Genomic DNA, 13,035 nt, shown 5'->3' with positions numbered 1-13,035 from the left:
TTCTCATCCTTACTCCTTTCTCACCGGCTTTAACATCGTCACTCCCACTTTGACTGACATTAATTGCACAATACTCTTTGACAACTCCTGCATTATTTTCATCTGTACCTGCAACAAGGAAAACAGATGAACTTTCCTCTTTTTTGCTCTCAACCTGTGGCGGAGGGGTCACAATAGCAGCACAATACTCCAAATTCTCGTTTGGAGTGTCAATAGGAGGGTCTACAGAAGAGAGGGCATTGCAAGGCTGAGCTTGCATGGGAGCCCTTCGGAACTTAGACTGGTGGAATATCAATTCCTCGTCCCCAACCTGAAAAGTCAATGTCTTGCCCCCGACGTCTATTACTGCACGGGCAGTGAATAAAAATGGCCTCCCTAAAATAATAGGGGTATGGGCATCTTCGGGGATGTCAAGTACAACGAACTCAACGGGAATAAAGAACCTCCCGATCTTAACAGGTATGTCTTCTATGACACCTAGTGGCCGTGATATGCTACGGTCGGCCATCTGAACAGTCATATTTGTGCAATTAAACTTGGTCAAACTAAGTCTCTTAGCCAGAGACAGCGGTAAGACACTCACGCTAGCGCCAAGATCGCATAACGCGTTATCAATCAAATGGGTACCAATATGACACGAAATCGAAAAATAACCCGGGTCTGACTGTTTGGGAGGTAACTTATTCTGAACTAGGGCCGTCCCTACCTCGGTCAAAGCTACCGTCTCATGGTCATTAATGTTCCACTTACGCAATAAAATTTCTTTCATAAATTTAAGGTAAGAGGGTACCTGTGTCAGCAGTTCAGCGAATGGCACAGTGACTTGCAAGCTTTTCAAGAGTTCGGCAAATTTGCCGAATTGTTGATTAGCCTTAGTACTCTGCAAACGCCTCGGGAAGGGCACCGTGATGGGTATCTCGAGTCCCTTGTTCCTCTCTTCCAACGTGTCAGCCGGATCAAGCTCTAAATCCTTCGAACGCTTCTTTCCTCTCGAACGAGGTCTTTCAGGCGATATTTCACTCGATCGAGCACTAGCAGGCTCTCGATCGAGCTGTTCTTTATCAGCATTATTCGATCGACCAAAAATTTCATTCGATCGAGTAAGATCTTTTTCCTGTTCACTCGATCGAGTAGAAATTTTACTCGATCGAGTCATTTCTTCAGCACTTTCACTCGATCGACCCCCAGAAATCAGTCGATCGAGTACTTTATTTGTCGTCAGCTTTTTTTCTTCAACAGAACATTGTTCATCAGTAGTAATTACCTTCCTCGGGTCTGATTTCAACATGTCCGGTCCCTCATATGAACGACCGCTCCTCAAATTAATTAAATTTACCGTCTCATGTGGATTCTTATCAGCTTGTGACGGTAAATGACCCGGTTCCCTTGTGGACTGGTTCGCGGCTAACTGGGCAACTTGAGTTTCAAGTGCCTTGATAGATGCATCTTTTTGTTGATCACTCAGCTGCCACTGCTTTGTCAAAGACTGCAACATCGTCTTCAACTCACCTAGCTCACTTACTCCCCCAGAAGATGATGCACCTTGATTAGGTGTAGGAAAGGAAGGAGGCTTCTGAAAGCCTTGTTGAGCCTTATGAGGAGGGACATATGGTTGCTGCTGCTGCGAGGATAGGTAGGATTGAGCACATTTTGACTTGTCCACCTCAAATTGGGATGGACTGCCCCTTGGTTGTTATAGTAGGAACCCCCTCCTTGCCTGTATTGTTGAAAAGCAAGGACCTGTTCCTTCTCCGTAAGACAGCCAACAGCAGTGTGACCGTCGTTGCTCCCACACCTCTCACATGTGACAGTCTCCTCTCTAGTAAGCAAATGGACCGTCTGAGGCTCCCCAGCAGAATGTAACTCCAACTTATCAAACCTAGCATTCATGGCTTCCAGCTGAGCCACAACTTGCTTATCGACTACATGAACTGTTCTAATACCATCCCTCGGGTTCCCATACTCAGCACAGTGGGTCGCCATCTCTTCAATAAGAGCCCATCCCTTATCATCGTCGGTGTTCTTTTGAAATCTTCCGTTGGATGATGCATCAAGTATGGCTCTGTGATCATCGTATAGTCCATTGTAGAACTGATTGGATAGGAACCACGGATCAAAACCATGGTGAGGAATAGACCTCACCAACCACTTGAAACGGCACCATGCTTCATAGAAAGTTTCATCGAGTGCTTGTTTGAAACTTGTGATCTTGGCCTTCAGCTGATTAGTGTGCTGCGGAGGGAAATATCTCTTATAAAAAGCAAAAGCAAGGGTCTCCTAGTCGGTGACCCCCGCGGCCGTGCGGTCCAAATCAGTCAGCCACTCCCTGGCTGAGTCAGTCAAAGAAAAAGGAAACAGAAGCTCCTTAATCTTGTCTTGAGTTACCCCCTTTGTGGCGGGGATAGTAGAACAGTAGTCCGTAAAGACCTCCATATGCTTCCTCGGGTCTTCACCTGCCACACCTCTAAAGAGATTTCTCTCCACCAGATTGATATAGGAAGGTTGGATGTCAAATATATTTCCATCCTCAATCTGGAGATTGAAACCCTTTGGAATTAATGATGCTTTAGGCTCCGAGTGACTAGCAATGTTCGGCATCTTTACTGGTTGGCTTACAAAACTGGAAGTATCTTCTTCAAAAGATGGGTTTTCTCTAAAAAGGAAATGCTGAAGCTCTGGTTCGAAAGTACTCAAGTCTTCCATTCGTGATTCTCTTTGCAGACGGAGTCTATGCCTGAACAGTCTCTCTGACTCAGAATCAGCTGAAACTAACTCAAACCTGTGTGACCTGGGCATACACAACACTGAAATAAAATGAATAAGAACTGCCTCAAGGAATAAAAATTCCCTGAGACGGATAAATAAACGAAACAAAGACAGATAGGGCAATTGCCTCCCCGGCAACGGCGCCAAAATTTGACAGGGTTGTCGTATACCTATCAAAAATAACTAACTAAACTAACTATGTAGCTAGGGAAGTCAGGTCGATCTCCTCAGGGAGGCAAGATATCTGTAAGAGTCCGTCTATTTGGTCACAAATGGGGGGGGGGGGGGTTGTAATTTAATTTCTAAACTAAAAATGTTTAAAGGAAGAGAAATAAATAAAGAGCAGTTAAGGCAGAAAAATAGAATTAAACTATCAATAGAGAGGGGACATGTCAGGATTTCGGTTCACTACGGTAGTCCAGTGACTCAACTGTAAACAACTTAGATAAATTACTGCGAGACGGATATGGAAAGGTCCTTCCGGTCCACTTTCTATCCTAAATTACCACTAACTTAACTTCTGTCCTCGTCAGGGTAGTCTACTGTTCATAGCAGGTCTATTTAGTCCAATCTTCCGATCCAGGATTAAATTTAACCAGATTAAAAAGGTGACTCAGAAGCGTGCACTCAACTAAGTCGGTAAATACAGTTATATTGCTATGGGGACATAATCTCACAATTAATTCATCTAACCTATTTACTACATCGTCACATTTCTACCGTAGATTCCCTAATCCTAACATGAAAAGATTTAGCTACTCATATCGCTAATGTTGTTAATAATAACAATATTGAAATAACTAATAATAAACATAGTGAAACAATAATTAAAATGCATAAACAAAGATTAGGGCAGAAATTAAGAAGGAGCAAAACAAGCAATTAAGATGAACAAATGAAAGATTAATATTAAAAAGGGAGAAAGAGATTACAATCGCAAGAATCCGGCGTAAAGAACAAACAAATCCGAGCTAAATAACCCCGAAAACAAAGTTACAGTGAAGAAGAAAAAGTAACGCAGTCTTTACTGTGAATGATGAATGATAGATAAAACTTAGATAATGAATAGAATAGCCCCTAATGACCTAGTTAACGTGTGCTTAAATAGAAAAACTACTAAGTCCAATAACTAAAACAAGTTCACGGGCTAATTAAAGCCCACGCCAGCCAAAACCACTCGATCGAGTAGTTTGAAACCACTCGATCGAGCATTCCTCCAGATAATCTACTCGATCTAGTAGAATTGTTAGTCGATCGAGCAACCTCAATTTCCAGCACTTCTTGATCGAGTAAAATATTACTCGATCGACCAACTCCAGCTATATAAACCACTCGATCGAGTGATAAGATAGCTCGATCGAGTATTCTTCCTTCAAATCAGCTCAAACTCGTGACCGACTGCCTCGTCGACCGTTCCTTCATTCATCCCAATGCAAGATCTCACTCTGGAAAATCCCGTTTCCTCAAAATGCATGAAAAAAGGACGAAAATGGTACGATTCCACTACTTTCGCGTTCATTTCTACAAAACAGACAAAACGAACCAAAGTAGCCAATTCAGGGGGCAAAATGCAATATAAACAGTACGAAAGTACATAGAAATATGTGCTAAAATAGGCTAAAAAGACTATACAAAATGCACGTATCACCGTCCCTTCCCGCGGTTGTTTCCCACATTGGGTTTTCCGCGTCACCAAATCTCACGTGTCAATCTTTACTTATGTACTTAATTCTTTTATTAGCACTAAACACGACCATACAACCAATACGCAACGAGTAAGACCGCATTGACCTCGCATAACCTAAAACCCGGTAAAAATTACCAAAACAGTTTGGCGCCCACCGTGGGGCATTGTGGTCGTCAATCGTTGATTAACTCAGATATCTAATGCACAAACAAGCATCAGCACCCATGTCAGGGAGCGGTCAGCCATCGATACCACCCAATCCAGTTCAAAATCCAGTATCAGCGGCACAAACGCAGGCTCCCGGACACACCCCAAGAACCACATCCGTGACAAAAGTCACCCTACCTCCTTAGACTCATGCTGTAACGGCCCAGCCTAGGTCAGACAAGGGCACAGCAAGTTCAGGCCTTACTCCACAACCCACTCCAACGCAAGTCCTGCTTAGTGGTATAGAGAACCTTCAAAAGGTCATGGAAGATATGCGAGAAAACCAGAGAAAGGCAAAAGCTGAAGCAAAGAGAAGGGACAGGGAACTCTGGGCGCAGATAGACTTTCTTCAAGCAAAGAACAGATCCAAAGACACACCCAAAGACGGGGAACGAAGATCGGGCCCCAATAGTGGATCATACCCAGGGGGCATCAGGCAGCAGGAGTCAGCTTCGACAGATACCAGCCTAGCTGGTAACAAGACTAGACCTGACAGCATTATCAGCTGGAGAAAGAATAACCCTACAAGGGTTAGGATATCTCACACCAGAGAGCTGGCAGCCAGCCAGCCGCGTGGAAGCACAACCAGGTAACCTCTCGGTTGATAATTTCATGGTAACTAACCAAACACCTGGTGTAGGATCCGCAGGTAGCCCGCAGGTGACCTGGCATCAAGGAACACCTATTACTTCAACACCATTTGCTACCACGCCGCATCAGAACCTTCAAGAGTTCGGGCCCGAAAGCAGCACACCAAGTCAGCAGGTAGCAGATAGGCGGACCTCGGACTCAGGAAGCCTGACCAGCCGGCAGTACCTGGAGCTAAGGGAGATGCTGAGTAGGGCCCCAGGATTGCCACCTCCACTTGAGAAGGCAGCGTCGGATAGTTATGTTAACTCGCCATTCGTGGATGCCATATGCATCGTTGCCATGCCAAAGGGATTCACAAATCCAAACATGACTCTCTTTGATGGCACTACAGATCCCTTTGACCACATGAGCCAGTACAAGCAGAAAATGATGACAGTAATGGCTGTAGGACAAGTAAAAGAAGTCTGTATGTGTAAGGGGTGTGGACCCACACTGTCGGAGCCAGCACTCCGATGGTTCGTAAGCTTGCCTAACAGGTCAATATCCACGTTTGCCGACTTGGTAAACGCATTCACCCAGCAATTTGAAAGCAGCCGGAAGCCATAGAAGCATGCAGGAGACTTGTACATAATTATTCAGGGAGCTGGAGAGACCATTGGATAGTACAACACCAGATTCAACCATGAGAAGGTGGCAGTAAGGGAGTGTGACGTGTCGACAGCTGTGGAAGCCATCAGGAGGGGCGTCCATCATGAATCTGACCTGTACAAGCAGCTAACTATGCACCCTTGTCATAATTTTGAGGCAGTACAAGAAAAGGCAGCGGCTGCGATAAGATTAGAAGAAGATATCATAGCCAGAGCCAGCATACCAAGTACACCAAGCATATCCAGCACGTCGGCCATGGAAAAGTCAAGTAGAAAGTAGCCCACTAGCAAGAAGGACGAAAGGTACATGCCATACGGTAGGGGAGTCAACAGAGTAGACAACAAAGAAGAAAATCAGCAGCTCCCTACACTGGCAGAGTATGGATTCACAACTGGCGTCGGAGGAATCCTAAAAGCACCCAGAGAGATGGGAGACAGGGTAAGATGGCCCAGGCCACCAGTAGAGGAACAGGCATGGCGAAAGGACAGCAAGAAGAAGTGCGAGTTCCATCGTGACATCGGACATAACACAGAGGATTGCTACACACTACGCAGGGAGATCAAACGCCTATATGAGCAGGGAGACTTGAGCCACCTATTACCACGTGGGGGCAAGTAGCACGATAAGGTAGGCTCCACAAAACCTGCAACTCCACCCAAATGCAAGCCCATCCAGCAGAGACGAAGAAAGTTCGCGGCTAAGAGAAATAAGGTAATCAACCAGAGGTAGATAGCCTGCTAGCAGCAAACAAGATACGGGAGGTGAAGTACCCAGAATGGTTGTCAAATGTGGTGGTAGTACCCAATAAGAATGGAAAATGGAGAGTATGCATGGATTTGACTGACCTCAACAAGGCATGTCCCAAGGATCCTTTCCCGTTACCACACATTGACGCAATGGTGGACGCAACAGCTGGACATGAAATGTTAACATTCCTAGACGCTTGGAGTGGTTACAATCAAATCAAGATGGAGCCTGCAGATCAAGAAAAGACAGCATTCATGTCTGAGAGAGGGAATATATTGTTACAATATCATGCCATTCGTCCTGAAGAACGCAGGGTCCACATATCAAAGGCTGGTCAACCGTATGTTCAAAGAACAGATAGGAAGAACCATGGAGGTATATATCGATGATATGGCGGTGAAATCAGAAAAAGCTACAGATCACATGCAGCATCTGGCAGAAACATTCAATACCTTCAGATAATAGAAAATCAAGCTAAACCCGTCCAAGCGCACCTTTGGAGTATCCTCCGGCAAGTTATTAGGTCACATTGTAACCCAGAGAGGGATAGAAGCCAGCATCGAGCAGATTAAGGCCGTATTACAGTTGGAGTCACCAGAAAAGCAAAAGGGCGTGCAGAGGCTAGCTGGCAAGGTAGAAGCTTTGAGCAGGTTCATCTCAAGATCCTCGGACAAATGCAGACTATTCTACGATTTACTGAGGAAGAGCCAGAAGTTGGAGTGGACTACAGACCACGAGCAGGCATTCAGGGAGCTGAAACACTACCTCAGCAGCCCACCGTTACTATCAAAACTGGAGCCAGGAGAACCATTGTTCCTTTACTTAATTGTCATAGAGGTAGCAGTAAGCGCAGTTCTAGACAGAGAACAGGATAAGGAGCAAAAGCCAGTCTACTACGTAAGCAAGTCTCTGCTGCCAGCAGAGACAAGGTACACATCTCTCGAAAAGTTAGTACTAGCACTAGTAGTTGCATCTTACAAACTGCGCCCCTACTTTGAGTCCCACATCATACATGTTGTAACCAATTACCCATTGAAATACATAATGAGGAAGCCTGAGCTGCCAGGCAGAATGTCAGAGTGGTCCGTACATCTTAGTGGATACGATATCGGGTATGATCCGAGAACAGCAATAAAGTCACAGGCACTGGCAGACTTTATGTCAGACTTCAGCCCAACTATCCAAAATCTGGCAGACGAAGAGATCTTAATCCTCAAAGGAAACAAGGAGGCAGAAGTCTGGCAGATGCACATCGATGGAGCCTCCAACCAATGGGGGGCAGGCGTAGGACTAATCCTGCGTTCACCGCAGGGGGGCCTGATAGCACAAGCCATAAGATGCGAGTTTAAGGCTACCAATAATGAAATAGAATACGAAGCCTTAATACTAGGAATGCAGCTAGCTCTGGAGTTGGGAGTCAGGAACCTACAAATATTCAGTGGCTATTTGCTAATAGTTAACCATGTGAACAATGAATTTATAGCCAGGGACTCAAAGATGATCGCTTACTTAAAGATAGCAAAGGAGCTGAAATAGAAATTCAAATATTGCAAGCTTAAGCAGATTCCCAGAGACCAAAATATAGAAGCATATGCCTTAGCAACTCTGGGGGCAACCTTCAAGCCAACCGAGCTGTCCAATATCCCCATCGCGCACATGTTGGAACCCTCTATCCAAAAATTAGAAGAGGTGGACGAGGAGAACTGGAGGACCAGCAAAATAAGGTGACAGTTCAGACAACCACAGATGGCTAGGCAGCTGCCCAGCCAAACGACCGGCTAGCCAACCAGACAGCTGGCCAACCAGATGATCAGCCAGCTGACCAGTCAGATGACTGGGACTGGCGGACACCCTACCTAGATTGGTTGCGGCACAGCAAGCTGCCAGATGACAAGAAGGAAATAAGAGGTTTCAAAATGAAAGCCTCCAGATTCATACTGATTGATGATGTACTTTTTAGAAAATCATTGGCAGGACCCTACTTACGGTGCCTGGATAAGCAAGAAGCACGGACTGTGTTGCATGCCCTCCACAGTGGCGAATGTGGAAACCATGCAGGGGGCAGGAGTCTGTCAAACAAAGCTCTCAGGCAAGGCTACTTCTGGCCAACAGTGAGGGCAGACTCAACAGAATACGCCCGCAAGTGTGATGCTTGCCAGTGCTCAGCGCCAATGATCCATCAGGCAATAGAGCCCTTGCACCCCATCATTTCTCCTTGGCCATTCATGACATGGGGAATGGATATAGTGGGTCCCCTGCCTAGAGCCACAGGAAACAGAATATGGATGCTAGCAATGACAGATTATTTCTCCAAGTGGATGATGTGACCATAATTGGCGCATATTTAGCCCCCGAATTACCATTGTTTCCATGCTTTTAGTGCCTATTTGGGTCATTTCGTATCTTTAGTTCTTTGTTTTGCATATTCTTTGAGATTTTGATCCCTTGGTAGGAAAGGAGTAAGAATCTTGCATTTTCATGGCAAAACGAGGCTAAATTGATTGTATTCAATGACCAAGCATCAAGAAGAGACAAGACTAGAAGGCCTTTGTACATATCATAGTAGAAGAGCAATGTTGAGAAAAGGATCCTTAAGTCCCCGAGGAAATCCCCAAGGAATTTATAAAGAAAAGGGAAGAAAAGAAGAAGAATTGACGCTGAACTACAATCCGAACGGATTGTACCAAATCCGCCCGTCCGTCCAGCCCAATCCGAGCGTCCCACCTTGGAATCCGCTCGGATTCCCCCAGCACAATCCGAGCGTCCCTCTCTCGAATCCGCTCGGATTCCTCAGCCCAGATCCGGCCGTCCCGACTCCAATCCGCACGGATTTCAAGATGCAAAGACGATTTTCATTCTTCAAGCTACGAAAAGAGAAGCCCTTCTCTCAGAAAATACCGGATTCTCCTTGCTCAACTTAAAAAGTGTAATTACTAGTTTAGCCCTTAGTTAACCCTAATGCATCCTCCCTAATTTTCACTATAAATACCCCATTAGTCTAATTAGAGGAGCATGTTCTTCTTATCAATAATTAGAGTAGTTAATATCAATCAAATCTCTCTTCAATATTGTAATCAAGTATTAATCAAGTTTTAATCCAAGTTTTAGTTCTTTAATCTCTCTCTTGTTCTTCCTTTATTTTGGGTAATTGAAGATTATTTGGGTTATTATTGGGAGATTGACAACCTCTCAATCTAGGATTCAAGTACTTCTATTATTCTTGCTTTATTATTGGAATCATTAGTAGGTATAATCTCTTAATCCCTTTTTAATTATTGTTAATTACTTTCATTTATTCATCATGTTTCATTATGTTAGTATGATTGACAACCTTTCTAGCATGATCAACATGATAATGAGTGAGTAGTCTCTTAGCTAGGGTTTAATGGGTGATTAGGGGAAACCAACATGGGGGATGATTCATGCTTAAATCAATATGCTTTCATATCTTATTTGCTTGCTTGTTTTAATCTTAATACATGCACATGTTATATTTGATGAAATGCTAAGCCTATGAATCCTTGCATTTACTATCATCTTCTATCCTTTCAACTTGACTTGTAAGACATAACCCAACTCGAGTCTTGTTAGACCATGTATGTGTTGAGTAGGAAAGATTAAGTCGACTTGTAGGTGTTGTACAATCTAATCGATTCGGCTCCGGGACCCAAACTTTCCTAGGATTGTAAGATATAACCCAACTCAATCCATCACAACAATAATTGCTTGCTTATAATTTGAGAACATGTTTGTATAATCATATCCCATGAATCCCCTATGAACCCATAACACCCTAGTGCCTTTAATCAATTGTTTACACCCCTTATTTTATTCATCTTGCTAGTTTATTTTCATTGCTATTTTAGTTTAGTAACCTTCTACATCAACCCAATTTGTGACACCCCTAGACACTACTAGTTACAATAGAATTCTCATTTCAATACCCGTCCCTTGGGATCCGACCTTTACTTGCCTCTTTACTAATTGTAGAGTTGTTTGTGAAGTATAAATTGTGTTTTGTATCGACCATTGACCAACGACCACATATGCTTAATTGTGAACACGAAATGGCCTCGATCAAAAATGGCGCCGTTGCCGGGGACGGTGTTTAATTGATTTAAGATTTATTTTATTGTTATTAGTTGTGTCTTTTTCACCTTGGGGAAGTAAAAACTCCTCAAGGTTTGTTCTAATTGTTTTCGAGTTGTTTGATATTTTGCATGTCTAGAAGGTTACAAAGAGATTTGTTACCTTTTGACCGTGAAATCGAAAGAACCTTGACGAATAATAGGAGACTTGTTAGGAGGAATTTGGGAGGTGTTGGTGAAGTTGTTCAACCCACTAGTGAGTTTGTCAATCCTTTCGCAATAGAAGGAGAAGAGAACCCATTAAACAATACCACACAAAATCCACCTACAATGCCTAAATTCTCGTCACACTCTATACCCACCGAGGAGAATCTACCAAATGGTACTCCTACACCGCAACATCTCACCGGTAATTTTATTGCCAAGTCCGCCTTCATCCAACTAGTTGAGAGGAGCCAATTCGGGGGAATGCCTAGTGAGGACCCTCATTCTCATATGGAAACCTTTTGCGATTATTGTGATGCTATCTCTCAAACGGGCGTGACTCAAGACCAAATAAGATGGGTCTTATTTCCTTTTTCGTTAATCGGCACCGCAAAGCAATGGTTGAAGGGCCTTGATAAGGCCACCCTTGGAATAGATTCTTGGAAGAAGTTGGCTCTAGCTTTCTACAAAAATTCTACCCACCGGAAAAGACTAACATGCTAAGAGCTCAAATTACGGGTTTTAAGCAAAGGGATGAAGAATCTTTGTATGAAGCTTGGGAGCGGTTCAAAGGTATTTGTCGCTCATGTCCTCACCATGGACTTAGCGAATGGTTTTTAGTGCAACAATTTTGGAATGGTTTATATGAAGATTCAAGGAACATTCTCAATATGGGATCAAATGGAATGTTCACCGAAGTTGATGACAATCAAACATGGAACAAGATTGAGGAAATGGCGGTCCATAATTCACAATATAGTAGGCCTCGCAAGGCTACTAGAGGAGGAAAGCATGAAGTGGACTCCGTTACTCAATTGGGTGCTCAACTTAGTGCTCACATTGACACAATCAACTTGAAGTTTCAACAAGCTATGGCTAGACTTGAGGAAAACTCAAAATCATCAAAGCATCATGTCAATGCCATGACGGCATCCTCATCAATCCCAAGTGGGATATGTGAGAATTGTGGAACTTTGGGTCATGACCCAAGTGAGTGTAGGGGAACAACCGAACAAGTTAATGCTTTCCAAGCTTACAAAAGTGGTACCCCTTATTCAAATTTTTACAATGAAAACACCAAGTTCCATCCAAATCTCTCATACAAAAGCCAAAATGTTCAAAACCCTCAAACAACATACACTCCACCACCCATGAGAAATCAAAATCAAAGACCCTTTTACAATCAAAACCAAGGTTACCAAAATCAAAATCCATACAATCACCAAAATGACCAAGGTTTTGATGTCCAAAAAGCGGTCCTCCAAATGCAAAAGAATCAACAAGAATTTTTCACTCAAATGCAAAAAGATAGCCAAGCAAAGGACACCACCATCAACAACATTCTAGCTCACACCAAGATGTTGGAAACACAATTGACTCAACTAGCATCTTCAAGCTCACAAAGACAAAAAGGGGCAATTACCACCTCAAAGTAATCCCCTAGACATGAAACGGTTAGTGCCATTCACTTGAGAAGTGGTACAAGATATGAAGCACCGAAGGAGCAAGTTGAGGATGAAGTTGTGAAAGCTAGTGAGAATGAAGTTGTTGTGCAAGGTCCCAAAGAAGGGGAATCATCAAAAGAAGAAAGTTCAAAGAAAAATGAAGACAAGGCCAAAGAAAAGGAGCCCATTGTGATTAGACTTCCTTTTCCAAGTCGTCAAGCCAAGCCCAAATTTGATGATCAACTTGGAAAGTTCATGGAGATTGTGAAGAACTTAGAAGTCTCAATTCCTTTCACGGAATTAATCAATCACGTACCGGCCTATGCAAAGTGCATGAAAGATATCCTCACAAAGAAGAAGTCGATCCGGAAACTTGAGACTATCGCCTTCACTAAGGTGAGTAGTGCAATACTTCAAGGGAGTTCACCTCCAAAGTTAAAGGATCCGGGAAGCTTCTCAATACCGTGTACCATTGGCGACACGACGATCAACAAAGCCTTATGTGATCTAGGGGCTAGTGTGAGTGTCATGCCATACTCGGTAAGTAAAAGGTTGGGAATGGGAGAGCTTAAATGCACCAATATCACTCTTCAAATGGCCGATAGATCGACGAAGACACCATTAGGGATATGGGAAGATGTCCCCGTGCGAA

General features: G+C 43.7%; 1 protein-coding gene and 2 non-coding genes across 3 annotated transcripts; 2 read left to right on the top strand and 1 right to left on the bottom strand.

Moving 5' to 3' along the window:
- Nucleotides 1–2,116: 2,116 nt before the first annotated feature.
- LOC141588894 (small nucleolar RNA R71) lies at nucleotides 2,117–2,222 on the top strand. Its single transcript, XR_012519860.1, has one exon. It is a non-coding gene; the product is annotated as a small nucleolar RNA R71 (small nucleolar RNA).
- A 5,468-nt stretch (nucleotides 2,223–7,690) lies between these two features.
- LOC141588095 (uncharacterized) lies at nucleotides 7,691–8,182 on the top strand. Its single transcript, XM_074409550.1, has one exon. The coding sequence runs from the start codon at nucleotides 7,691–7,693 to the stop codon at nucleotides 8,180–8,182; it is 492 nt and encodes a 163-aa protein (XP_074265651.1).
- Nucleotides 8,183–11,435: 3,253 nt separating this feature from the next.
- On the bottom strand, nucleotides 11,436–11,542 carry LOC141589082 (small nucleolar RNA R71). The gene has a single exon (XR_012520036.1). It is a non-coding gene; the product is annotated as a small nucleolar RNA R71 (small nucleolar RNA).
- Nucleotides 11,543–13,035: the final 1,493 nt, after the last annotated feature.

The sequence above is a fragment of the Silene latifolia genome, chromosome 6, assembly GCF_048544455.1.
Source record: "Silene latifolia isolate original U9 population chromosome 6, ASM4854445v1, whole genome shotgun sequence".
Classification (NCBI taxonomy): Eukaryota; Viridiplantae; Streptophyta; class Magnoliopsida; order Caryophyllales; family Caryophyllaceae; genus Silene; species Silene latifolia.
The sequence above is the reverse complement of the archived record's forward strand: the minus strand, read 5'-3'. Positions and strand labels throughout refer to the sequence as shown.

Bases quoted from the DNA above. Each gene is read 5' to 3' on its own strand.
- LOC141588095 (XM_074409550.1), top strand. From the start codon at position 7,691: ATGAGGAAGCCTGAGCTGCCAGGCAGAATGTCAGAGTGGTCCGTACAT.